At 49.8% G+C, this 27445-nt stretch overlaps 1 protein-coding gene across 2 annotated transcripts; it reads right to left on the reverse strand.

Annotated features, from left to right (window-relative positions):
• Positions 1–1466: 1466 nt before the first annotated feature.
• On the reverse strand, positions 1467–27445 carry cep295 (centrosomal protein 295). Of its 2 annotated transcripts, none has more exons than XM_063192226.1 (30): positions 27250–27445; positions 26368–26503; positions 25569–25651; positions 24878–25078; positions 24492–24616; positions 24031–24121; positions 22837–22965; positions 22458–22598; positions 21908–22157; positions 21002–21238; positions 20245–20607; positions 20099–20133; positions 18339–18409; positions 17546–18143; positions 17075–17273; positions 16123–16185; positions 15620–15853; positions 15373–15416; positions 14725–14803; positions 14359–14481; positions 13658–13692; positions 7130–7190; positions 6884–6954; positions 6199–6763; positions 4427–4677; positions 3478–3765; positions 3291–3333; positions 2205–2268; positions 1871–1946; positions 1467–1638 (listed from the first exon to the last, which is right to left on the reverse strand). In XM_063192226.1, exons 1-30 carry the CDS (start codon positions 27277–27279, stop codon positions 1603–1605), a joined length of 4722 nt encoding a protein of 1573 aa, XP_063048296.1. In that variant the 5' UTR covers positions 27280–27445; the 3' UTR covers positions 1467–1602. The 2 variants fall into 2 exon arrangements, with proteins under 2 accessions (XP_063048296.1, XP_063048295.1); XM_063192225.1 differs by having other exon boundaries at positions 1467–1641; positions 27250–27444.

A 27445-nucleotide genomic window follows, 5' to 3' on the forward strand; every position in this document is an offset into this window, starting at 1 on the left:
ATGCATTGTTTGTTATTTAGCTTGTAGCTTCGTGTATTTACACACATTTACACACAAGGCATTAATATAGTTTTATACAGCTCTGTATACAGCTCTGCTCTCGCAAACTACTGGCATTGCGCTACCACAAGAACAGAACTGGGAAGTAGCGAGACGACCAATCATAGCGCCGTTTTGTCTGCGCACTCCGCGTCCGTCCGACGGATAGTTAGAATTTTTTCGAGGCGCTCGACGACGGGCGCAGAGCCTCTGCGAGGGGGGCGTGGACTCGCACAGACAGAAAACGGACGGACGCAGAGGCTATGCGACCGAAGCATAAATCTAAGACGGTTAAGACCACAGCAGTCAGGGGAAACCAATATCACTTAACGATCAGGGAATATGACTGAGAGTTATCATGCATCCTCATCTTTTCATTCAAACAATTTATTGAGAAGCAACTGGACTTCTTCTGGGAGATGGAAAGACATTAACTCCTCCTCGAGACTCAAACAGTTCATATGTCATCAAAGGTGCCATGTCCCCATTTCTATTTTTCAAACTGTGATAATAATGAAAACATTGCACGATTAAAGCAAAGTACAGGTTACACTATAGGCAGATGTAAGACGCCCACAAATATAGTACGTAGGCTAACTAACAGCCCGGACTTTGACTTGATGCAACAGACTTGATACACATATAGTATGTGCTAAATAGAGCCTTTGACCTGCTCTAACATAATGGATTTTTTGTCTTCAAAGTATAAGCAGTCAACTTAGCACTTCTGATGCTTATCCTGACACCAAAATACCACACCCTCTTACAGATTACAGAGGCATAAAAGAATGCCCGTCCGCAAACGCCCAAGAAAAATATTATATATAACCGATCCGAAATTACTTACTTTGAGGAGTTGATATATTAGGTAGGTATATGGTTGATATAAGCTAGCTGTAGCCTACATGAGAGGGAGACCAAGGACAACCTGGAGGAGAACCATTGAAGGTGAAATGAAGGAGAGATCCCTTAACTGGAGCACCATTGAGAAGAAGGCCAACAACAGAGATGAGTGAGATCCTTTGTCCTTGGCCCTATGTGCCACTAGGCACAGCAAGGACTAAGTAAGTAAGTAAGTAGCCTACATGATACTTACTTCTATGATGCCATGTTGCCATTCTGCCACCTATGTCCACTCCCCACATCCCTCTGTTCCCACAGTACTATGTTCCTTATGTTCCCAATGTTGCCTGTTCCCTCATGTACAGTGGGATGGCTGGTGAATGCTGGACTATAATCTGACATCTCTCTCATATGTCTTATCTCATCTGTCTCCGTCTCTCGCTCGCTCCCTCGCATAGAGCTTCAATGGCATCTGTGCTGCACTACACAGTGTTACTTATGTGACACACACGTGCACACACACGCTCGCGCACGCACAAGAGAGAAATGCCAGAGACTAGAAGGTTTGTATAAAACTTTTACTGTATATTTAAATAAAATCCTTTATTAACATTTAAAAAAAGATTACAGTGGAAAGCGTCCAAGAGAGAGAGAGAGAGAGAGGTGTACTGTGGTCTACTCAGTGGATCAGTAGAATATCCCCAGCAGTGTGTCTATGTATCAGGGTTTGTGTTTGGCTCGGAGCTTCTGTAGAGTCTTCTGTGGAGAGAGAGAGCGAGAGAGAGAGAGATATTCTTAAACAGGGTTTATTGCCAACTTGCAATTGCTCTTAAATGGTGTGTGTGTGTGTGCGTGTGTGTGTGTGTGTGTGTGTGTGTGTGTGTGTGTGTGTGTGTGTGTGTGTGTGTGTGTGTGTGTGTGTGTGTGTGTGTGTGTGTGTGTGTGTGTGTGTGTGCACGCGCGTGCGTGTGTGTGTGCGTGTGTGTACCTGCTGTAGAGCGTGTGCTGCTCGGCGATGTTGTAATTCCTTCTTCAGTCTCACCTCCTCTATCTGCTCACAAAACCTACACACACATGCACGCACACAGTTTGTAATGAGCCGTTTATGGAATTCTGCCACTTCACATCCACCATGAACCAAGAGAGTGTCTGAGTGTCTGAGTGTGTGTGTGAGTGTGTATGTGTGTGTGTATTATATGCATGCATCACCTCTGTGTGTGTGTGTGTGTGTGTGTGTGTGTGTGTGTGTGTGTGTGTGTGTGTGTGTGTGTGTGTGTGTGTGTGTGTGTGTGTGTGTGTGTGTGTGTGTGTGTGTGTTTTACCTGGGTGTGTGCTCTGGACTGATCCTCACCTCTTCCACCCGTTTCAGAACACATTCTCCTCCTACTGTACACAGACACAGACACACACACACACACACACACACACACACACACACACACACACACACACACACACACACACACACACACACACACACACACACACACACACACACACACACACACACACACACACTGCATTGTATCATATCATATTACATCACATCACATCACATCATATTATATCACATCATATTGCATTACATTGTGTCTGATGATGATTCTCATTCTTCTAGGTCATCTTATGAAGTTGAGCAGTACTGTAAACATACATACCGGTACTCTAAAACACTAGGGCTGTAATGATATACTCAACTCGTGATTCAGTTCGTATCATGATTCTTGACGTACCGTTTGGTACACCCCACGATTGTTTAAATGCATCTTTTTGATGATCGTTTATAGGTAGAATAGGTAACAAGATACTACAAATAATTTCCAAAAACATTTAAAAAAAAAAAAAAAAGATATTGATTTGAAGCTTGGAGGTACCATCACGTCATATCATGTGGTTGTTTCCTGGACTGAATGGTAACAGAACTTTGAAAGGGCGTATCACAATACTGCATTCCTGCATCACGATACAGTATCGCGACTCTGCGAGTCTGCGTATCACGATTTCACGGTTCGATACAATATCTTTACAGCCCTATAAAACACACTCACACTCTGTGCCCAGCCACACACCCACACCCAGTAACGAAGGAGTAGAGTTGCCCAGCCGGGACTCGAACCCAGACCTTTTGAGGTACCACTACCATACTGGGGCTCTGACCGCTACACCAAAGAGCCAGGGTCGCTGGCATCACAGTCAGAGCGCACCCACAAACCTAGTGTGCCACTGCATCTCTCACACACACACACACACACACACACACACACACACACACACACACACACACACACACACACACACACACACACACACACACACACACACACACACACACACACACACACACACACACACACCATCACACAAACTGCTTACACACACACACACACACACTTTATAGACTCACATACCTAGGTGTGCTGCAGGGTCACTTTGTAGGTCTGTTGTGGGAACCTACAAACACAAACAAAACACACTTCTGTTAATTACAGCAGCAACCGTGTGTGTGTGTGTGTGTGTGTGTGTGTGTGTGTGTGTGTGTGTGTGTGTGTGTGTGTGTGTGTGTGTGTGTGTGTGCATGCTTGTTTAAAGTCTCACCTGGGCCAGTGCTATCTGGGCGTCCTGCTGAAGTGTCTGCTGTGTGTGTGTGCACTGTGTGTGTGTGAGCATGCTGGAAGGGGACGCATGTGTGTGCTTCTCTTCCTGCAAGTCTGAGGGATGTGTGTGAGAGTCCTGTATGTTGTGTGTTTGTGGGGTAGGTGTGTGTGTGGGCGTGAGTGTGTCTTCCTCCTCTTCTTCCTGCTGTAGGCTTTGAAGTGTGACATCACTCAAGCTGACCAATGAGAGCATCGACTCCTCTAGGATGCCCCGCCCACTCCCAACCTCCTGGAAAACGTGCACAGACACATAAGAAAAAGCGTTACAACTATAAGCTCAAGGAATCTACACACACAGACACACACATACAAATACAAATTATAATAATGATGATGATTTGAAGCACCATCATATCATGTGGTTGTTTTTTTGTACTGAATGGTAACAGAACTTTGAAAGGGCACAACACAATATAATGCTAAACCCCGCAGGAACCCTGAACTCTCCTCGACAATTTGGCACATCCGTCCTCCCTTGCACTTGTGGCCCCGTGAGGACACTGACGACAGAGATTTAATTCAATATCTCGCAAAAGCGCAGTTAAAAGCTCACCGTCTCATTTGCAATTGGGATGTTGAATGGGGGAAAAGTCCCCCAAAAGTGGTTGTGGCTAGGCTGAAAGCCAGGAGGCGGTGAGTCACTGAAGCACAAGGCTACAAGCACGTCGACAAACAAGTCGAGGATGGGAGGTTACATAATGACATGGACCTGTTGTCAAGTGGCAGGTTGCATCCGCTGATTACAAAGCACATCAGTCACACATCAACACCTGTGGACGTCACACCGTCAAAATGTCTCAGGTAAAGGAAACGACTTTCACGTCTGAGTCTAACCAAAACAAATGAATGAATGCACATTATAACTATTATCATCATAATTCCAAACCTACCATGATGCGATCCCACAGGGGAAGGCTGGTCATTTCTGATTGGCTGAGCTGTGCGCTGTGGGCGTGACCAGACAGGGAGAGGGCGCTGCTCTGTGATTGGTCGAGGGTGAGGGGGCTGGGCGGCTGCAGCAAGGAGACCTGCAAAGCATGCTGGGAGGTCTGGGCGGGGTCTGATCTGAAGAGGGCGGGGTCATCTCCTTCAGAACTAAGGTGGCCCAGTGTTAACTCCGCCTCCAACGGGTGGAAGGAATCTACTCACACGCAAAAGCACACGCACACGCACACACACTACTGTTATAAACACAATAAAGAAATCAAACACACCTGTAACACTCACACACACACACACACACCCACAGGTACACACACTACACAAAAGTACACCCTAGATACAGGTACACATAAACACACACACATTCAGAGCTCAGATCAAGTGTAGAACCTTCATGACACACAAACAATAGTGTGTGCTCAGGGAAGAACTTTTACATCATGGCTCAAAACACGCACGCTCGCACGCAGATACACACACTATTGCTACAGGTACACACACACACACACACACACACACACACACACACACACACACACACACACACACACACACACACACACACACACACAAACACACAAACACACAAACACACACACACACACACACACACACACACACACACACACAATGGCTTCTCTTGCGTAATCAGGGTTGTGTCAGATTTGGCTAATTCTCATCACAGCCCTGCAGGAGGCGGGGCTCAGAGGACCAGGACACGCCCACCACGCACCAGCAGCCAATCGAGATAAAGATTGGCCCGAATAACACATTGAATGCCACCCACATAATCTTAATAACAAAAAAAGGACTGATCCAGGTGGGTTTTTTTTTTCATTTCAATAGTTTACTTGGAGGAAACTGTATTTCTGGGCATGAAAACACATATACCGGTAGTTCCTCAATTTGAATCAAACAGTGCATATGAAGCAAAAAACGCGATATCTCCATCTCTAAAAATCCTCAGCTATTTTTTTGATCAACTAACCCTTTAGATGAATTGACACCTTTAGAGTTTGTAAACAGATATGACGTAATTTGGCTGCATGCGCATCGCTGCCTCAGAATCGACCATGCTCCGTTCACTTGTACAGAGACTCAACAGGTGTTTTTTCCCGAAATAAGATAACAGATGCTCGCGCTAACCAGTTTTTTTCTCTTTAGTGTCTGCACTGTCAGCCAGTATTACATATAGCTTCCCCACTCCCTATTTTACCCATGCCTGCAGTTCACCTAGTGGCCGCTGTCAAGAGAGCGCAGCCCATTCTTTCTGAATGGAGTCTGCACTCCACCGTTGGCGGTACCACCCTGAAGAGTGGAGTCTCTCGTAATACCCTTAAAACATCTCTGGTGTGTTTGAGTCAACGATGCGCACGCATTCATGAGGATGTTGATTCTGAACGGGTCAATAACCTTCTCTTATCTTGGACAAACTTGGGAACCAAGGCACCTGGAACCCAGGAGTTTCCCATGTAAACCTGAGATTTTCAGTATTTATAAGAGCCCTGTATGCCCCGTTATGTGCCTGTATGTCTAACGCAAAATATTCTGTGGCATGGCATTCAATGTGTTAACGAAAACACAGACAACATCCAGTGACCCAGATATGCAAGACACAAAATAAAACAACAGCAAAGACACACACACACACACACACACACACACACACACACACACACACACACACACACACACACACACACACACACAGTGTACAAACCTGAGCTGTGCTGCGTATTGTCAGGGGGTGTGACCTGTAGCGTTGGGTCCTGGCCAATCGGGAGACAGCTTCCCATCTCTGCCTTGTCCGCCAGCCAATGAGGAGGCTCTTGCTGCGCCAGCTGACCAATGGGCTGCAGCACTCCACAACCACTCCTGCCGTTACTATGGAGACCGCTGGACTCCTCACCAATCAGGTGAGAGGAGAGTTCATCCATGCTCCGCCCACCAGCCAGAGACTCAGATGATAGGCTGACCTGCTGGCCACTCAGCATGCTCAAATCTGATTGGATGCTGCTGGACACGTGATGAGGCAGCGTGAAATCTGATTGGTAGGTGCTGGAGATGTGCTGTGGCAGCGTGAGGTTTGATTGGTCAGAGGTAGAGGAAAGCTGGGGGAGGGGGAGATTTGACTGGTTACTGGTAGAGATGTAATGAGGCATCGTGTGGTCTGATTGGAGGATGGTGGAAGAATGCTGTGGCAGCGTGAGATTTGATTGGCTGCTGGTGGAAGACAGACGCGACAGCTGGCCAATGATGCGGCTCATGGCTGGGACATCCCACTCCTGCGCACGCACGCACAGAAACACACGCACCCACACCCACGCGACACGTCATGAGCTGATGAATTTACACAGCATCGGCAATGATAATTTTTAAAAGTGTGTGTGTGTGTGTGTGTGTACCTGGTCTCTTTGTAGGTGTGATGATGATAAGAGAGAGGTGTCGGATTGAGGCTGCAGAGGCAGAAACACGCCTGAAAAAAACAACAACAACAAAAAAACACACACATTATAAATATGCACGCATGCACGAGCCAGCTCCTAGAAAGGTATTTCCAAAAGGGCTTTTAGGAAGAACAAGGTCTAGCAATAGTCTTAACAGACACACACGTGCACAATCACACACACAAACACACACACACACCCCACCTGATGAGTGTGATGTGTCTGAAGCAGCTCTGCTCTTCACTGATGGATCCTCGTCCTCTTCCTACACACACACACACACACACACACACACACACACACACACACACACACACACACACACACACACGCACATAGAGGATGTCCAATGTGTGAGCGAGTGAGTGTGTATCAGTGTGTGTGTGTGTGAGTGAGTGACCTTTGCGCTGAGGTATGTGCCCCCTATGGCAGTGGTCTCCTATGAATGACAGCCACGTGAACACATAATGCTGCAAATTTATAGGAAACATTATTGAGCAGTAATGTAGCCTACTTAGCAGCATTTTAGAGAGATTGGATCATTCCGTATTCTAGACATTCTTTTATATCGTTCCTCCTGACCGCCAGAGGCGGTGCTTACAGCACATGGATGTCAGCGCACGGGACGTGCAGGTCGAGTCTTAATAACAACAAATTCACTTGTGACCTGGGTGACGTCACCCCGTGACCCCGTGACCGGGGTCAAAACACCGGTGAACCCAGGAAGTGACCTCTTTCACTTCTCGCATGCGAGTTGCAGGTTGAGTTGTTTGTTGGAAAGCGCTGGCTATAGTCTCGTGCTTTTGGCTTTGGGGCTGTGGAGTTTCACCCCCCTTGAGACTGCGCTTTGGTTATTCTTCGTTGTTCACGGATTTATTGAAAAGATCGTATATTGTCCTTTCGCCGCCTTCGCTGGGTGTTCTCGCTCGGCTGGGGCCGGCTGCCTAGCTCCGTAGCGGTGCTCTCTCGCCGCAGGACTGAGCGTGCATTTGGACTGGAGGTAAGGCTGTTTTCTTGCCTGTTTTTTGTTACTGTGGTGTTTTCTCGCCGCGTTTTTTTGATTTGCTCCGAGATAATTTGTGGCACTCGGTGCCCTTTCTGTTGCTTGCTGCTTTCGGCTTGTAGCATAGCCTGTTTGTAGCCTTGGTTCGCGGGCTGCTTTCTTATCCATGCGTTTATGTTTGGGGGCCTCTTTACCGTAATTACTTACCGGTAGTTCGCGGAATCTCGGCGCTCTCGCTGGGTCCTCGCGCCTTTGTGTTCGCAGCAAGTGTATCTGGTTTTCAGCTCTTTTTTTACGGGGTGCCCCCGCCCCTGTGCAAACTTTCTGCTGCTATCTAGTGTTTGTGGCCCCTATATCGTTGTTACTTTGGGGTGCGCTCGCCCTTATGCATTGTTTACTGCCTTGTTCTTGATACTGATGACCGTTGTCGTTATCATTCTTTAGTTTGTACCTTGTAGCCTACAATTGTTTTTGGCCTGGCTTGTGGCCCGTCTCTTGCTATTACTCGTGTAATCTTACTGTTTTTGGGGTGCTCCCGCCCCGTAGTGTATCTTGTGGCTTTGTTTGTCTTTATTTTTCGGTTGACTGCACATATTGCTGGGGTGCTCTCGCCTCAGGGTGTCTTGTGCCGTTGTTGTCTTTTTCGAGTGGTCCACACAGCTTGTTGGGGTGCTCTCGCCTCTGTGTCTTGTGGCGTTGTTTGTCTTTTATCTTTTGGTTGACTGCACATATTTTTGGGGTGCTCTCGCCTCAGGGTGTCTTGTGCCGTTGTTTGTCTTTTTTTGAGTGGTCCACACAGATTGCTGGGGTGCTCTCGCCTCTGTGTCTTGTGGCATTGTTTGTCCCTTTTAGGACGAGTGGCTGCTGTTGGGGTGCTCTCGCCCCTGTCCTCTCTCTTGTCGGCATGGAATATCTCCACTGCTGCGTAATCTGCCGGGCACATCTTGAGCCGGATGATGGACATCGCGAGTGCCCGTCTTGCCTGGGCCTCGGTCACCTGCAGGAGGGCTTGACCGACTTTGCCTGTGCTGATTGTATGTGCCTCAGCGTGGAAGCGAGGACTGCCAGGCTTGCGCTGGTGGCTGCACAGCAGGAAGCTCCCCGGCCCCCGGGGGGGCAGAGTGCCGTGCCTGTGCCCGGCGAGCGACGTGGGGTGGCCTCTCGCCCCAAGTCTAAGTCGAAGTCTCCCCTGGCCCTTCTGGCGTCAAAGGTCCGCAAGATGTCTGCTTAGTTGGAGCAGGTGAAGGCCCTGTTGGCCGCCCGTCCGCCTCCGACGGGTACTGGTGACCCCGCACCTCCCCCGGCTGGCCAGCTGCCCGGGCACACGCCGCAGCCTCCAGCGGATGGGGGTGCCCTTATGCTCCCTCCAGATGATCGGCGGCGCGCACGCTCGCCGCCGCCTCCCCGTCTATCTCCAGCTGCTGGCTCCCGCGGCCTGGACGAGGTGTCCCTCATCGCCTCGGAGAGTGTGGATTTTGCTCGGTCTGTGGCCCATGACTCTGTCTCCCAGTCTGGCTCCCGGACGATCAGCCCAGCTGGGTCCGTGACGGTGTCCGAGCGCGGGCGCTCCACCGTTCAGCCGGCCTTGAGGGCCGCACTGGCCCGCCTGGGGTTGGACTCGCCCCCGGCGGACCAGCCTCCGCAGAGTGCCTTCTTTCCAAGCCCCACACAGCCCTCTGTCTTAGCCGTACCGCCCTCGGGCCCCTACATCCAGGAGCTGCAGAGGTGCTGGACGGACCCCAGGCGTTTTGCTCACCTCCCCCGTGACTGCCGGGCTCTGGCAACCATGAGGGATGCTCCTGCTTACGACCTCCAGCAGATGCCAGGCATTGAGCCGTCTGTGGCGGCGTTGGTCTTATCTCCCAACGAGGCTCTTCGCCCTGACGCTCGGTGCCCCCGCGCTCAGTGCAGAGTTACGGACGATCTCCTGGTCAGGGGCTATGACACGGCGGCGCGTGTGGGCAGGCTCAGCAACTCCACATGTTACGCACTGTGGATGTGTTGCACAGCATACGAGCGGACGACTGGTTTACCAAGATCGACCTGAAGGACGCGTATTTCCATGTCCCCATTGCGCCACGCCACCGGCGTTTCCTGAGGTTCGCCTTCGAGGGTCAGGCATACGAGTTTCGTGTGCTGCCCTTCGGCATTGCTCTGGCTCCCCGGGTTTTCACTCGATATGTCGCAGCAGCGGTGGGTCCTCCAGGCCCAGGGCCTGCGCATCCTGCCTTACCTGGACGACTGGTTAATATGTTCCCGGTCGGAGGTTCAGGCCCGCTCCGACGTAGCACATGTGCTCTCGCATGTCGCCGAGCTGGGGCTCAGGGTGAACCTGAAGAAGAGTTCGTTGGTTCCGCGTCAGGAGACTGTATTTCTCGGTATCCACCTGGACTCGAGGTCTCTGAGGGCTACTCCCTCTCAGGCCAGGATTGTCGACATCGGCCGACTGCTCGGCAGTTTCAGGCGTGGCAGGTCGCTCACCCTCAGGTCTTTTCAGCGCCTCCTCGGCATGCTGGCCGCTGCTTCCTCTCTGGTACCGCTGGGGCTGCTGGAACTGCGCCCACTCCAGAGGTGGCTGTACGACCTACGCCTCCACCCGACCCTGCACCGTCGCCGGCTGATCAAGGTCACTTACACCTGCGACAAGCTTCTCCGTCCTTGGAGACGGAAGGCTTACCTCCTGCAGGGTGTCCCGCTCGCTGCTGTCCCTTCTCGGCGAGAGGTCATCACCACGGACGCTTCCCTGGAAGGATGGGGTGCGGTCTGGCAGTGCCGGGCAGCCAGAGGCCGCTGGGATTCTCTGCAGCGGCGGCAGCACATCAATGTTTTGGAGCTGCAGGCTGTCTTTCTCGGCCTGCAGTGTTTCCGCTCGGACCTGGCGGGCAGGCACGTCCTGATGAGGTCCGACAACTGCACGGTGGTATACTACATCAACCACCAGGGTGGCACCAAGTCCCTCCGGTGCTTGAAGGTGGCCCGGCGCCTGCTGCGATGGGCCCATCGGCATCTCCTGAGCATCCGGGCTGCGTATTTACCAGGTGCCGTCAACAATGCAGCGGACCTGTTGTCTCGGCAGGACCCCAGTCCCGGGGAGTGGCGGCTCAACCCAGTGGTGGTTCTCGCCATCTGGGAACGGTTTGGCAGGGCAGAGGTGGATCTCTTTGCGTGCCAGGAGTCGACACACTGCCCCCTATGGTTCAGTGTTCACGGCCCCAGTCCTCTGGGCCAGGACGCACTGGCGCATGCGTGGCCGAGACGGCTGCTTTACGCATTCCCCCCACTGCCACTGATGGTGCAGACTCTTCACGGAGTGATGGTGGACGGTCATTCGCTTCTTCTGGTGGCTCCCCGGTGGCCCGGGAGAGTCTGGTTTCCTCAGCTGTTGCAGCTGTTGGACGGGGACCCCTGGTGCCTGCCGGTGAGACGGGACCTTCTATCACAGCTGGGGGGCCAGATCTGGCACCCGGATCCGGCCCGGATGCAGCTCTGGGTTTGGCCCCTGAGGGGCCAGACCCCCTACTAGGTCTTTGTGTGCCGGCGGTGGTCCATACCATTGCCAGCTCAAGGGCACCCTCCACCAATGCCCTCTATGCCAATCGGTGGAGACTGTTCTCCAAATGGTGCCTGGCCCAGGGCGTGGAGCCTACACGCTGTCCCACGCCTGCCATTCTGCAGTTCCTCCAGTCGCTGTTCGACAAGGGTCTTACTCCTTCCACCATCAAGGTGTACGCTGCTGCCGTCTCTGCACATCATGCCAGGGTTGATGGGCGTACAGTGGGATCCCATCCTTTGGTGGCTCGCTTCCTCAGAGGCGCTCTCCGCTTGAGGCCCCCCCGGCGGGCCCGGGTGCCCACGTGGGATCTGCCCTTGGTGCTGCAGGCTCTCTGCAATGCACCTTTTGAACCCATGCTGACTGCGGACGTCAGCTGGCTCTCCATGAAGACTGCATTCCTTCTGGCCATTACGTCTGCCAAGCGCGTTGGGGAATTGCACGCGCTGTCGGTTGGTGGGGACTGCCTGCAGTGGCACCCAGATGGAAGTGGGGTTACTCTGTGGCCTAACCCCTCCTTCCTGCCGAAGACCCTCTCTTCTGGCTTTGTGAATCAGCCTCTCAGCCTGTCTGCATTTACGGCGGCTCAGGGGGAAGGGTCAGAACTTTTATGCCCTGTTCGTGCCCTCAGGATGTACGTGTCCCATACTGGGGGCTTCCGTCTGTGTGATGCCCTCTTCCTGTGCCACACAGGTCCGAGGAGGGGCTTGGCACTCTCGAAGCAGAGACTGTCCAAGTGGATAGTGGAGGCCATACTGCATGCCTACAGGCACGGTGGCTCCGCGGTTCCTCGGGATGTTCGGGCACATTCCACTCGTGGTATGGCGGCTTCCTGGGCTTCGTTGAGGGGCGTTCCCCTCTCTGACATTTGCAGCGCTGCCTCCTGGGCATCCAGCTGCACGTTCACTCGTTTTTACAGGATTAATGTTGTCCCACATAATCCTGTCCCGATGGCGGTGGTTCCGGGCCTGTCACAGCAACACTGAGTACGGGTAGGCACCCCTCGTGACTTTGTTGGTATTGGTCATCCATGTGCTGTAAGCACCGCCTCTGGCGGTCAGGAGGAACGATATAGAACGATGGTTATGTATATAACCACGGTTCTATGAGTTCCGGATGACCGCCAGCAGTGGCGGAACAATTGCACACAGGGCCCCTGGGCAAGACACTTATAGGGCGCCCTATACAGCTTGCCAAGCTCACAACAGGGCCCCCACCAGCAATACGGGAGGGCCCTGGGATAAGTGCCCTGCTCGCCCTCCCTAGCTCCGCCCCTGACCGCCAGAGCTTGGCTGTCACTCGGGAGTCTATGCGAGAAGACTTGCCAAGAGGTCACTTCCTGGGTTCACCGGTCTTTTGACCCCGGTCACGGGGTCACGGGGTGACGTCACCCAGGTCACAAGTGAATTTGTTGTTATTAAGACTCGACCTGCACGTCCCGTGCGCTGACATCCATGTGCTGTAAGCACCGCCTCTGGCGGTCATCCGGAACTCATAGAACCGTGGTTATATACATAACCATCGTTTTATTCTCCTGAAAGTTGTTAAAGCAATGAAGTAGTGAAAGCAAAAGTGACACAAAAAACACGTGAAAGGACTTGTGTTGTGTACATACAATATCTGCAATGTCTACATGTTTTTGTATACTGGCTTGCTATACAAGTACGTGGAGTACACACATGTACGCATAACACAACAAATGCAATTTGCAGTCTACAAACTAGTGTGTGTGTATACACAGTCTGTGGCTGGAGCCTTCCCTCTGCCACACAGGTTACAGCAGGGGTGTCAAACTGAAATTGACCCAGGGCCAAAATCAAAATCTGGAACGAACTTCTGGGCCGAACTCAATTTTTTTTTTTAATGGACTAAAATAGTACATGCATGCACTTCATGTTTAAATTTCACATTCACTCATCCCCATCATACGTGTTAGTTAAAATGTGTCTGCACATGTCCTGTGACACAGCAAATTTCATGTTCAAGTCGTGTTACGCTATACATTAATGTTGTATGTGAGAAAACCGTAATTCACATTTGAAATGATCTCGCGGGCCAAATTTGGCCCCCGGGCCTGAGTTTGACATCCCTGGGTTACAGTGTGTGTGTGTGTGTGTGTGTGTGTGTGTGTGTGTGTGTGTGTGTGTGTGTGTGTGTGTGTGTGTGTGTGTGTGTGTACCTGAGTGTGTAGCAGTTCAGCCCAGGAGCGGCACCCTGTGGAAGTCAACATATCACACAGTTACCATGGAGACAGATAGACAGACGCATGCACACACCTTACATGGACACACACGATTGGTTATGATGGAGGCTGAGGTGCCCTTGGGCAAGGCACCCTAACCCCACACTGCTCTTAGGACTGTAACCAATACCAAGTAACTAAAATAACTGTACCAGCAAATCAATTTGGATAAAAGCGTCAGCTAAGTGTAATGTAATGTAATAATGTTGCTGTGTGTGAGAGTGTGTGTGTGCATGTGTACCTGTGTGTGTGCATATTACACATCTGTGTATTATGTGTGTGTGAGTGTGGTGATTGTGTGTGCGTGTGTGTGTGTGTGTGTGTGTGCGTGTGGTGATTGTGTGTGTGAATTCGGAGATTGTGTGTGTGTGTGTGTGTGTGTGTGTGTGTGTGTGTGTGTGTGTGTGTGTGTGTGTGTGTGTGTGTGTAACGGAGGCTAACTAGCAGAGTTGGCGTGGAACGTTAGTAAACCTCCCTCCCGAAAGCCTCATACAGTGTCGATGCCGTTGGGCTGGGGGACTGGTCCTTTAGTCCAGCGGTATCGTACTGTGACTCCCATTTCCGGACCGTTGTAGTTGACGAGGTGACATGTTTGTGTGGACGGACTGTGCTGAAACACCTCGGTCACATGTGTGTACCTGTGTGTGTGAGGGAGTGCAGCAGGTCCATGCGATGGCGCTCGATCACTCTCTCCGCCCGGTCGCCAGGCAACGCCTCATCACTAGAGGTCACGCCCCCACCTCGACCAGAAGAGGAGGAGTCTAAACACGCACACACAAATACATATTAACACACACACACACCTCTTTCTTTTAGTCACCCTCACCCTCACCCTAACTCTCTCTCTCTCTCTCTCACACACACACACACACACACACACACACACACACACACACACACACACACACACACACACACACACACACACACACACACACACACACACACACCCCTCACCTGTTGCTTGCTGCTCTCTCACACACACACACACACACACCCCTCACCTGTTGCGGTGTGTGTGTTGTAGCTGCCGGTGGACACTGATGTGCTGAAGCTGAAGCCACCATCAACAGGAGACTCCACCTACACACACACACACACACACACACACATTATGAACACAATACAGTTTTAAACACACCTGTAACACACACACCGTAATGCGCACGCACACACAGACACACACACAGGTACACACGCACACGTTCAGAGCTCAGATCAAGTGTAGAACCTTCATGACACACAAACAATAGTGTGTGCTCAAGGAAGAACTTTTACATCATAGCTCAAAGCACACATGCACACACACACACACAATCTCACACAACAAGCGCTCTCTCTCTCTTTTTCTAACACACACACACACACACACACACACACACACACACACACACACACACACACACACACACACACACACACACACACACACACACACCGCACACAGGCTTCTCTTGCGTAATCAGGGTTGTGTCAGATTTGGCTAATTCTCATCACAGCCCTGCAAGAGTCGGGGCTCAGAGGGCCAGGACACTCCCATCACGGACCAGCAGCCAATCGGTTTAGATGTTGGCTTGAGTGACAGCAGGACCAGCCAATCCGGTTACAGGCTGACTTGAGTTATGACAGCCAATAGGAGTGAGTGTGCTTACCTCAGGGGCGGAACCAGGGAGCTGGACGGGGTCAGGAAGCACACCTGCGGGAAATATGAACACACACACACACACACACACACAATTATAAAAGCGTAAACAGACACACACACACACACACACACAAACACACAATTATAAAAGCGTAAGCACACCCGCACACACCCACACCCACACACAGTGAAATTGGCCACTGGACTCTCTTTCTCTCTCTCACACACACACACATGCGCAAACACACGCATACCTGCAGAGGCGAGGCGCAGTGTGTCTCTCCATGACAGGCGGCTGGCTCTTCCGGAGTATGTGTGTGGTGTTGTGAGTGTGCGTTGTGCAGAGTGTGAGTGTGTGTGTGACAGCTGGCTCTCCTCGCTGCTCTGGCCAGAGTGTGTGTGTGTGTCGGAGTGTGTGTCAGTGTGTGTGTGAGGGGGCAGCGAAACACTGCTGGTGTCCTCCAAACCCAGCATGGACTCCTCCCGGACTGGAAACAGACACACACACAAACACACACACACACACACACACACACACACACACACACACGCACACACACGCACGCACACGCACGCACGCACACGCACACAGAGTAAGACCTCCCTGCTATGGACAATCACTTTGAACACTGATGATTTCAACTGTCTTTAAGATCTGTCGGCTTGTCAATAACCTCTTCAAAACTATTTGGATCCTGTACCTTTAATGCTCGTCTCTTGGGTCCAAATAAAAGTAATCAAATGTGTGTGTGTGTACCTGTGGAGTTGAGGGGCGTGTCTACCTCCAGAATGGCACTCAGCTGATGCCAATCACGCAATGCTGAGGAGAGAGAGAGAGAGACAGAGAGAGAGAGAGAGAGAGAGAGAGAGAGAGAGAGAGAGAGAGAGAGAGAGAGAGAGCGAGAGAGAGAGCGAGAGAGAGAGAGAGAGAGAGAGAGAGAGAGAGAGAGACAGAGAGAGAGAGAGAGAGAGAGAGAGAGAGAGAGAGAAAGAGAAAGAGAAAGAGAGAGATGACAGCGAGACAGACAGGAAAAAAATCTTAAACAATCCTCAGGCTAAGAACAGTCAGGACAGACAGGTAAACACACACAAACAGAATACTGTTACGAACACAATGCAGAATAAAACACACCTGTATCACACACACACACTGTAAACACACACACACACACACACACACGCTGGTACATACAGGCAGATACACACACGTACACACACACACAGAGCTCAGATCAAGTGTAGAACCTTCATGACACACACAAAATAGTGTGTGCTCAAGGAAGAACTTTTACATCATAGCTCAAAACACAAACACAAACACGCACACACGCACACACGCACACACACACACACACACACACACACACACACACACACACACACACACACACACACACACAGACACAGACACAGACACACACACACACACACACACAGACACACACACGCAGACACACACAGGCTTCTCTTGCGTAATCAGGGTTGTGTCAGATTTGGCTAATTCTCATCACAGCCCTGCAGGGGGCGGGGCTCAGAGGGCCAGGACACTCCCACCACGCAAATAGACAGCCCTTAAGAACGGTCAGAACCAACCCAGTGATGAACATGTGATGAATATAATTATCAATTATAACAAGACACAGTCACACACGGACACAATCATTACACATACACAACACAGGTTTGGGGGAAACGGCTCTGAAACGCACCATGGGCTGGAGGCGGGACAGCGGGCGCTCTGCGGCTGCTCTGATTGGCCGCCTGGAGAGATGAAGGCGTGTGATTGGTTGGCTGAGAGGAGCAAGCGGTGTCATTGGCTGGTTGGGAGATGTGAGCGCTGTGATTGGTCGAGTCCTGGATGGCTCTCAGCAGCACCGACATCAGGGAGCCACACTGCGGGTCACTCACCTACAAACACACACACACATTAATACACACACACACACACACACACACACACACACACACACACACACACACACACACACACACACACACACACACACACACACACACACACACACCATCAATGTCATGCGCACACACATCTCAGTTCAAGTGCAGAGAGCTTCATAAGGTCCACTGGCTACCAGAGAAAATGTCAGCTCAAGCTGGAATTCATCATAGCTCACGCACGCACGCACGCACACACACACACACGCGCACACACACACACACACCTGTTGTTGTCTTCTGCTCCTCAGTAGTTCCAGCACCACCACAGCAGGAGGTAGAGCCACGCCCCCCACTCCCGCAGACACACCCCCTGTTGACTCTGCCCCTCCGTCCGGGCCCAAGAGGACCTGAGAGGGAGCAGGGGAGGAGTCGGAGACAGAGCTGTGTGTGATGTCATCAGGAGAGGCGGGGGCAGGGTGGAGTGGTGGCGTGTCTGGTGGTGTGTGTGTGGGGGTGTGTGTGTAGGGCTGTGTGTGTTTGTCTGGTGGTGTGTGTGTGGGGGAGTGTGTGTCGGCCTGTGTGCGTTTGTCTGCTGGTGTGTGTGTATGAGGCTGAGAGGTGTGTGTCTGTGCAGGTCCGGTCGTGCTGATGTCCGAGTTGTCAGGGGTTGCTATAGCTACAGGAGTGTCTGTGGTGCTGGTCTCCACAGCAACAGGTGGAGTTGTTGCGCTCGTTACTATGGCTACAGGGGGGCGTGTCACAGTGGTGGCCATAGTAACAGAGGAGGGTGCTGCTATGCCGACTGCCAGGTGTCTGAGGGTCAGAGTTCTCTGATACTCGTCCAGACGCCGCCGAGCCTCGTCAACACACTGCCTGTGGCGCCTACACGCACACGAATAAAGGCACGCACACACATTAATAAACAAACTACCCGTGACGCCTACACACACATTTACATATACAGTTGTATAATCAAGTTATTCTAAACACAACACAGGCAGCATACAAAGCACAAACATGTAAGCACGCGGTCACACGCATGCATACACGCACACGCACACACACACCCTACCCCACCTGTTCTGCTCCAGTAGCTGCTGCTGGTATTGCTGCAAGCGGACGACATGGGGGTCTGCAGATGGACACACCTGGACAAACACAGACACACAGACACACAGACACAGACACACACACACACACACACACACACACACACACACACACACACACACACACACACACACACACACACACACACACACACACACACACACACACACAGACACGCAATAGGATTTATTTTGGTAAAAGGCAGCTACCAACTGAAACTCAACTTTAGCACTTTCCATTTTGATATCTGTGACAATTAGGCTTGGGCGATGTCCCCCTAATTGACAGCTGACGATGTTTACAGTGAGACGATGCGATGGACGATGACATCGTCTTGGGGGGGCTAATAATTAAAAAAGATATTGATATATTTTCTATTTATTTTTTATTATTCATCTTCAGCTAAGTTATTATTTAATTCTATTTAATTTAAGAGTAAGTGAAATATATTAATATTATTATTACATTCTGGGGGATTTTTTTTAAAAACCTCCTCAGCGTTCTTGCTCAGCTGCTTTGTGAGATGGTCGCTGAGATGCAGAGATCCCCCGCTGACCCCTCCCCCTCGCCCTTCTCGTCTCTCCTCCCGTGTCACCTGCAAGCCCAGTGCTTGCTACTTTACCATCAGTTCATTGCGTGGCGTTTTTGGGAGACTTGTCAATAAATTTGTTACATCTGTGAGTTATTTATCTGTGTAACTATTTTAAGACGACATATGCGCTGCGTTTTTGCACAGGCTAGGCTATAGCCCCTCTCGCTCACCAGAAAACTAAATGGGAAAGAGATGAGAACCCATGCGTGATTGCGTGCTCTCTCGAGAGGCTTTGCAATGGATTTTAGCCCCGACTTTGTCAATTCCTAGCACTAGAATACGGAATGTTTTGTTTTAGGTCATATCGAGACTTTTTCCCCCCTCATCAATGGAGTTGATCAATGGATAGTTCTACAAGTAGTTCTGGCGGTGAAGCCATGAAGACGAGTGGGCGGACATGGAACCGCTTGCTCACCTTATTGACAGTGGGCTTATCAGAAGTGTACACTCTTGAGTGGCTGCTTCACAAGACATCTCCACCGCGAATAGCGATTAAACATTTTGAGGTGAACCGTTAAACATGAAATGTTAAACTGTCGCAATTGCCGAACGTGTTGCTTATCGTCATGTTACACCAGAGGAGCCAGCTAGGTAATGCGTAAAGAGTCCCCTTTGTAGTCGACAACTTAGGTCACAGAAATAAATGAACGATATCACTTAGGCCTACTTACATACATCTGCAGCAAACAATAGTAGGGCTTAGTTCACAAGTTTTTTTTTAAATTCCATTGTGTTTTTTTCGTAGTTATATAATTCACTGGGGCTTGTGTCCACAACTTGTCTTGAAAAACGCTGCTGCTACTACGGATTTTACTGTAATGTGACGTCAAGTACCGTAATGATTACTATAGCAGCAGCTTCAAAAATACACAAGTACAAGATTCCTTGGCATCACGATGTTTGCCGTCCATCGTGATGCCAGCTGTCCATCGCCGATGGACGATGATATCGTCTATCGGCACAACCCTAGTGACAATGAAAGTGTAACAATCCAGTGACCGCTTTGCCAAAGTCGCCACAACAAACAGAGTGAATAGATACCGGTAGTTAATTGCAAACATGGTTTTGATTTTTGATACATATCAATAAGGGTCTGAATTATTAGACTATTTCGTCTGATATCAAGCTCACTCACCTGCTCTGCTGCTGAAGCAGAGTCCTCTCTCAGCCCTGCGGACACAAGACAGGAGAACAATGTTACACACAGTACTTTTACTATTTTACTATTACTAGCCTTGGTCCAGGCTATATATGCGTGTGTGTGTGTGTGTGTGTGTGTACCTGTGTCCAGGCTGTCTGTGCTCATCAGTCCGCTCTCCAGGCTCATAGCAACCTCGTCACTGGGCTGTGTTGCTGTAGCAACCTCATCGCTGGGCTGTGTTGCCGTAGCAACCTCATCGCTGGGCTGTGTTGCTGTAGCAACCTCATCACTAGGCTGTGTTGTCATAATGATAGCTTGGTCTCTAAGCTGGGTAGTCGTAGTAACAACTTCGATGGGCTCGGTTGTCGTAAGGACGGCTTCATCGCTGGGCTGGGTGGCCATAGTAACGCCTCCATCGCTGGGTTGGGTTGTCATAGCCGCTTGATGACATGAAGTCCAGTGATCTCTCTGAGTGCGAATACGCTGCAGCAACCGGCTCAACCCTAAACACACACACACACACACACACACACACACACACACACACACACACACACACACACACACACACACACACACACACACACACACACTCAAATCACAAGGTTCAAATCCCACTGAATGTGAATCAAAAACACAATAACATCTCATCATGTGATTGAATATTAGTTGTAAACAAGATGACATCTCACTGTGTGATTGGGTATTAGTTGTAAACTTGATATCCCACCGTGTGATTGGGTATTAGTTGTAAACATGACCATATCTCACTGTGTGATTGGGTATTACTGGTAGTTGTAAACATGATATCTCACCCGTGTGATTGGGTATTAGTTGTAAACATGATATCTCACAGTGTGATTGGGTATTATATTTATAAACATGATGACATCTCACCGTGGGATTGGCTGGATGCTTCTGAAGTCCCCACCTCGACCTCTACAGGTGCCGCCTCCTCTGGATGCTCCTCCCCCTCCAGCGTGACATCTTCAGACTCCAGTGTCACCTCCAGCTCTTCACTATGGTAACCAGGGGCAGGTTGGAGGGTGGTCTCCAGGTGGTCGTCGTGGTTACTGGGGGAGGGAGCTGGGAGGGGCTCTGGGACCAGCTGCAGAACCAGGTCACCCTTCACCCCTACACAAAAACACACACACACACACACACATATTGCACACACATTATGAAGAAAGAAGGGAAGAGGAGTGTGGAAAAGAAGAGCAGAGGAATAGAGTTGAAGAACAGAGGAGAGACCACAGAAGAAAGAGGAGAGGAATGGTGTGTGTGTATGTGTTGGCGTGTGTGTGTTTACTTGTCTCGGTGGTGTAGACGTCCTGCAAGGCGAGGAGGGGTGTGTGTGTGTGTGTGTGTGTGTGTGTGTCAGTGTTGTGCAGGCTTCCCAAATTCAGCGGAGTTCACGCTGTTGCCAGTTGACTAGTTGTTCCACCCCAAATAAAGTTGTTTATTCTTTACCCACTAAAAATCAGTTTATTTCTCCTACCCCGCCCAAGAACATTATTTATCATACATTTGGTCTCGTGCTGGCGGATTTCTGGGTAAGACTACAGGCTTGCCAAAGTTGTCATCAAAAGGCTTACTTCTCTCTGTGGTGTCAAGGTACTGGAAGACAAGGAGGTGTGTGTGTGTGTGTGTGTGTGTGTGAGTGTGTGTGTGTGTGTGTGTGTGTGTGTGTGTGTGTGTGTGTGTGTGTGTGTGTGTGTGTGTGATTACTTCTCTCCGTGGTGTAGAGGTCCTGAAAGGCAAGGAGGTGTGTGTGTGTGTGTGTGTGTGTGTGTGTGTGATTACTTCTCTCCGTGGTGTAGAGGTCTTGGAAGGCGTGTTCCAGCGCTATCTGCCGCTCCTCATCGCACTCTGCTGTGTGTGTGGTGGCTTGTGTGTGAGCTGGGTGTGTGTGTGTGACTGGGTGTGCGTGAGTGGTCTGTGTTGGGTGTGTGTGTGTTATCCGTGTGGGCGGGGCTTGGTGAAGAGCTCGTTTCCTCCTCAGCCAATCAGCTTTCTGGATTCTATGAAGATCCAACAACATGCGCTGACGCTCCTGAAAAATCGAATAAATAATCACATACAATTCAGTTCAAGTGTAGAGAGCTTCATAAGGTCCACATCTTCGCTCTCTCTCTCTCTCTCTCACACACACACACACAAACACACACACACACAAAAACACAAATACACAAATACACACACCCACAGACCAAATATGACAAAAAACCTCAAGCCATTAAAAACACAAAACACAGTCAGTAAAATCCAGCCAGACGGCAACTGACACCAACACTGCGACACAGTCCGCACAAACAGACACTATGTGTGTGTTTGTGTGTGTGTGTGTGTTCACCTGTAAGTGGAGTTCCTTCTTGAGGGCGTGTTCTCCTCTAAGCCGTGCCTTCTCCTGCTGTTCCAGCCTATCACGCGCCACTTCCTCCTCCAGACGCTCTAATCGCCTGCCTTCCTCCTGCCCCGCCTCCACAGCATCAGCCTATAGCAGCACAGCACACAGATGAAGTGTGCGTGTGTTTTGATGAGGTGTGTGTGGTGTGTGTGTATGCATGTGCGTGTGTGTGTTTGTGTGTGTGTGTGTACCTGTGCGGTGTGTGTCTCCACATTAGACATTAGCTTCATGGTGTGTGTGTGTGTGTGTGTGTGTGTGTGTGTGTGTGTGTGTGTGTGTGTGTGTGTGTGTGTGTGTGTGTGTGTGTGTGTGCGCGCACACGTACCTGTGCGGTGTGTGTTTCCACAGTAGCTTCAGGGTGTATGTGTGTGTGTAGGGACGGGGAGGGTGTGAGTGTGTGAGATGACATCTGCTCCAACACAGTGGACTTCTTCTTCTGGGGCTGCAACACACACTACACACACACACACACACACACATTATATAGATATACACACGGTGCACACAATCATTTATGCACATACTACTACATTGATATACACACACAAACACACACACACACTGTATATTATACACACACATTAGTTGTATATACGCAACCTGCACACAATCACAAACTACACACAAGTATTAAAGTTAAGCTGTGTGTTATTTGGCCCCCTTCTGACATGGGTAGGTATTACAACCAATCATGTCCATGGTGATTCAAAAATGAAGCGTTAATCGACTTTAGTAGATTAAAACGTTAATCGATTAAAAATTAAATAACTGCAATTAATTTCACAAGTGAAGGACCCAGGTGAAATGGGCATGAGGAAGGGTGTGAGGAGTGGGAACAATTCAATCACCTTTGGATTATTAAATAATATAAGTACATTTAAATGACACGTTTCACTTTATCGTAAGTCGGTCGATAAGATCAATCAACTAACAGCTCATGAATTAATCAATGATTTGCATACTCAGTATAGTATCCTACTGCAGACCCGAATCGCCTGTTGCTCCACTTTATGTCTAGTCTTTTTGGGGAATTTTCAGCTTTATAGATATGTCATATATTGTATAGGGATGCACCGATACCACTTTTTTGAAAACCGATACGAGTTTAATGTGTGTACTTGCCGATACGAGTACCGATACCGATACATTTTACCACCAACATACAATGAAAATAAATGCATGGCCTTGTTTTTGCCACCTGTGATATTTGCTATTGTCCATTTCCATGTAGATTTAAGTGTTAGTAAATGTATGAGGTGGCGCTTTTTTCCCATGCTGCTTTCAAGTCCACAGAACATGACGAGATTTTGCATTGTTTCGTGTAATAGCAGAATCGTGCCTGGTATCGGCAAGTGTTTGACGAGTACGAGTACGAGTACGAGTATTAGGGATGCACCGATACTGTTATCAGATACTTGCATCTGTGCCGATACCGATACCAGTATCGGTGCATCCCTATTATTGTATATTAATAGATACATTATATGCATATAGCATGTGTGTGGTTGCGTATGTGTACCTGTAGTGGGTCTGGTCGTGTTGGCATATTCGCCACTTTGGCTGCTCGCTCCTTCTCCATCTCAAGCGCTCTCCTCCTCGCCTCGATATGCCTGAAACACACACACACACACACACACACACACACACACACACACACACACACACACACACACACACACACACACACACACACACACACACACACACACACACACACACACACACACCAACATGAAGTCACAGAATGAGCAAGGAGACAAGGAGAAAACTTAACAGGAAATGTTGAACAGGTAGGCAGCACAGTTCCACATTAAGACCACAGGGGGGCAGTATTGTCTGCAGACACGATTCACTTACTAAGCCACATTTGACTTCATGATGGTTTGCCATGGTAAGTAGATTACAATGCCATAAAACGTAACGTGTGTGTGTGTGTGTGTGCGTGTGCGTGTGCGTGTGCGTGTGCGTGTGTGTGTGTACCGTGTGCTCTCCTGCTCTTGAGTGTGTGTATGTGTGCGTAACTCCTGCAGGGCGTGGGTGTGTCTCTGTTCTGCTCTCCTCTTCTGGTCCGCTTTCTTCTGGGCAAGACCCTCCCAGTCTGGCTCCTAAACACACAAACACACACACATTAATGTAACAAGCACATTCACATGAATGTAAACACACACATTTCGTGTAGGCATTAAGTTAGGTGTGCTGTTGCATATTGCGTGTTTATGTGTTGAACATTTTTTCCTTTGCGCTGGTGTGTATATGGCCAGGCGTGTTGAGTGTGTGTGTGTGTGTGTCTTACATTCTCCTTGGCGCTGGAGTGTGTGTATGTGTGTGTGTGCGTGTGTGTGTGTGCGTGTGTGTGTGTGTCTTACATTCTCCTTGGCGCTGGTGTGTGCTTGGCCTAGGGTGTTGAGTGTGTCTGTGAGCGTCTGGGAGAGTGTGTCTGTTCTCTGCTGCTGACGCCTCGTCCAATCATCATGCAGCTGCTGAGTTAGCTCCACCTCCTGATGCCCACGGCGCTTCTGCACGCGCTGACGAACACACACCGCCAGGTACCTCTCCTGCTCACGCACCTAAACACACACAAACACACACACACTCTAAATTGGCACTCACAAATACACACTGCCAGACACCTCTCCTGTTCACATACCTGTAACACACAGTTAATACACGCTCACGAACACACACAGGCAAGTAGAGCTGCTGCTCACATGCGCGCGCGCGCACACACACACACACACACACACACACACACACACACACACACACACACACACACACACACACACAGTCAGTGAACCAATGGCGAGTGAGCTCAATTATATAACCCGTCAAAAACGAATTCTTACACACGTGGTGAGTAGCGAATGCTAATTGTGAACCCCATTTGTGTAATTGCTGTTGCAGCCGCAGCTGACAGGGTGTGTGTGTGTGTGTGTGTGTGTGTGTGTGTGTGTGTGTACCTGCTGTAGTCTAAGCTTGCGTCTGCGCTGCAGTTCCTCATATGCGTGTGTGTGTGTGTGTGTGTGTGTGTGTGTGTGTGTGTGTGTGTGTGTGTACCTGTTGTAGTCTTAGCTTGCGTCTGCGCTGCAGTTCCTCCTGAGCCAACTGACTCTCCTCATTGGGACTCAGCACCACGTGACCTTGAAACACACATCACGGTCAAAGGTGAAATCAAGGGAAAAATGAAGGTCGAAGTCAAAGTAGAAGTGACATTATTGAAAGACTACTTGATTACCAAAATCCTACGCAACAGGCAACATGGAAATTCTGTTTGAGTAGCCTTCAGTGTGCAGTCAAAACTAAACATCTCTCTTGACCTCTGCCCTCTGCCCCCTCCTCCCCAAATAAACATGCTGATATTTAAATTAAAAGTAAACAGAGATTGCATTTCAACTAAACATCCCTCGCCAATGTAACGGATGCCAACTGGCAGAGTCCGGCGTAGAACACCTCCTTCCCTAAGCCTCATATAGTATTGGTAGTGATGAGCGACCGGTCTGCAGTGGACCTTTAGCGCAGCGCTAATGCCCGAACTGGAGCGTTAATTGGTCCAGGTATGTGGCGGGTTTGAGCTCTGAGTGGCGAACTAGCGTAGATGACCTCACAGTTACACCACCCTTCTCCTCTCCTCCCCAACTAAACATACCGTTGTTTGGGAAGCAGACGTCAGGGTGGGTTACTGTTACTGTGTGGATTTGGTTTTCACTGGATTACTTGAGACTATTGCTAGTACACATAAATGACCAATCACTAATTAAGCTGTAGTTGTACCCGCTGACGTCTGCTACTAAAAAAAATGCCTTTGACCCATACATTAAAAGTAAACAGAGACATTTCCATTTGAATTGAAACATACCCTGTGAGCCCTGGCCTCTCCTGGCCACGTGACGCTTCAGCACACCACTGGAGCTGCCCGCCGGAAGAGACGCAGCAGAACTAGCAGAGGCGGCATTCACAGCAGCAGCAGCACTGTCAAACAAGGGCTGCACCACCTGAGGAGGGGAGGAGAGGGGAGGAGAGGGGAGGAGAGGGGAGGAGAGGGGAGGAGAGAAGAGGAGAGGAGAGGAGGGGAAGAAGAGGAGTGGATGAGAAGCGAGGAGAGGAGGACAGAGGAAAGGAGAGCGGAGGGGAGGAGAGGGGATGAGTGAGGAGTGGAGAGGAGAGGAGAGGGGATGTGTGATGGGGAGAAGAGGGCAAGAATGGAAAGGAGAGGAGAGGACGTATCAGATAAGGGTTGTACATCAGGATTGCACTTGTGAAGACAGACAGCCTCCAACCAGTTGCCATGCAGTTTCTTTGTTATAAACGTGGCTATGATGTGTAACTACACCGGCCGGGTGCTGATACAATAGACTTGCTCTCTTGTTCAGGTGCTTCAGCAATACAACAGTCTCCCTCTCTGGTGGTTCATCAGTTATGTCAATGATTCATGCGGACATCTGTCTGAAGTTGCTATATGGAATACTCATGGATTGTAGGGCATACTTTGGATTGATGACGTTTATTTGTATATTACTATACAATCAACGGGAATACTATAACAGGTGTAAGTTTCCATATCTGGTTATCGGTGCATAGCATGGACAGACGCAAAGAAACTATCTAGATATACATTAACAAAGTTAGCAAGTACACAACTGGTATTTCGGCATATTGAGTTGCCTTTATTAGTAGATAGAGACCATAGGACGATGCACAGATACAAAGCTACAGCTAGCAACTGATGTCGGGAACGTACCAAAGTCACGCAGCTTCCATGGGTTTCCATGACCAACTGTACGCCGTCACAAACTATTTTAACCAATACATAATCTATGCAAACAGCCTGCTGAAGAGCCGATATGACTCTTTTGTAAGAAACCGTTGGACGGCGAAGATGTCCATATCAACCAGACAACAACACACAACCCGCGGCAGCTTCAAACGGCCAACTG

Source organism: Engraulis encrasicolus, chromosome 24 (assembly GCF_034702125.1).
Source record: "Engraulis encrasicolus isolate BLACKSEA-1 chromosome 24, IST_EnEncr_1.0, whole genome shotgun sequence".
Classification (NCBI taxonomy): domain Eukaryota; kingdom Metazoa; phylum Chordata; class Actinopteri; order Clupeiformes; family Engraulidae; genus Engraulis; species Engraulis encrasicolus.

Bases quoted from the DNA above. Each gene is read 5' to 3' on its own strand.
- cep295 (XM_063192225.1), bottom strand. From the start codon at position 27,279: ATGGAAACCCATGGAAGCTGCGTGACTTTG. The intron at 15,854-16,122 runs GTACACACACAC...GTCTGTTTCCAG, and splicing joins CACGCCCCTCAACTCCACAG to TCCGGGAGGAGTCCATGCTG. The intron at 1,642-1,870 runs GTACACACACGC...CTCTCTCCACAG, and splicing joins CAGCACACGCTCTACAGCAG to AAGACTCTACAGAAGCTCCG.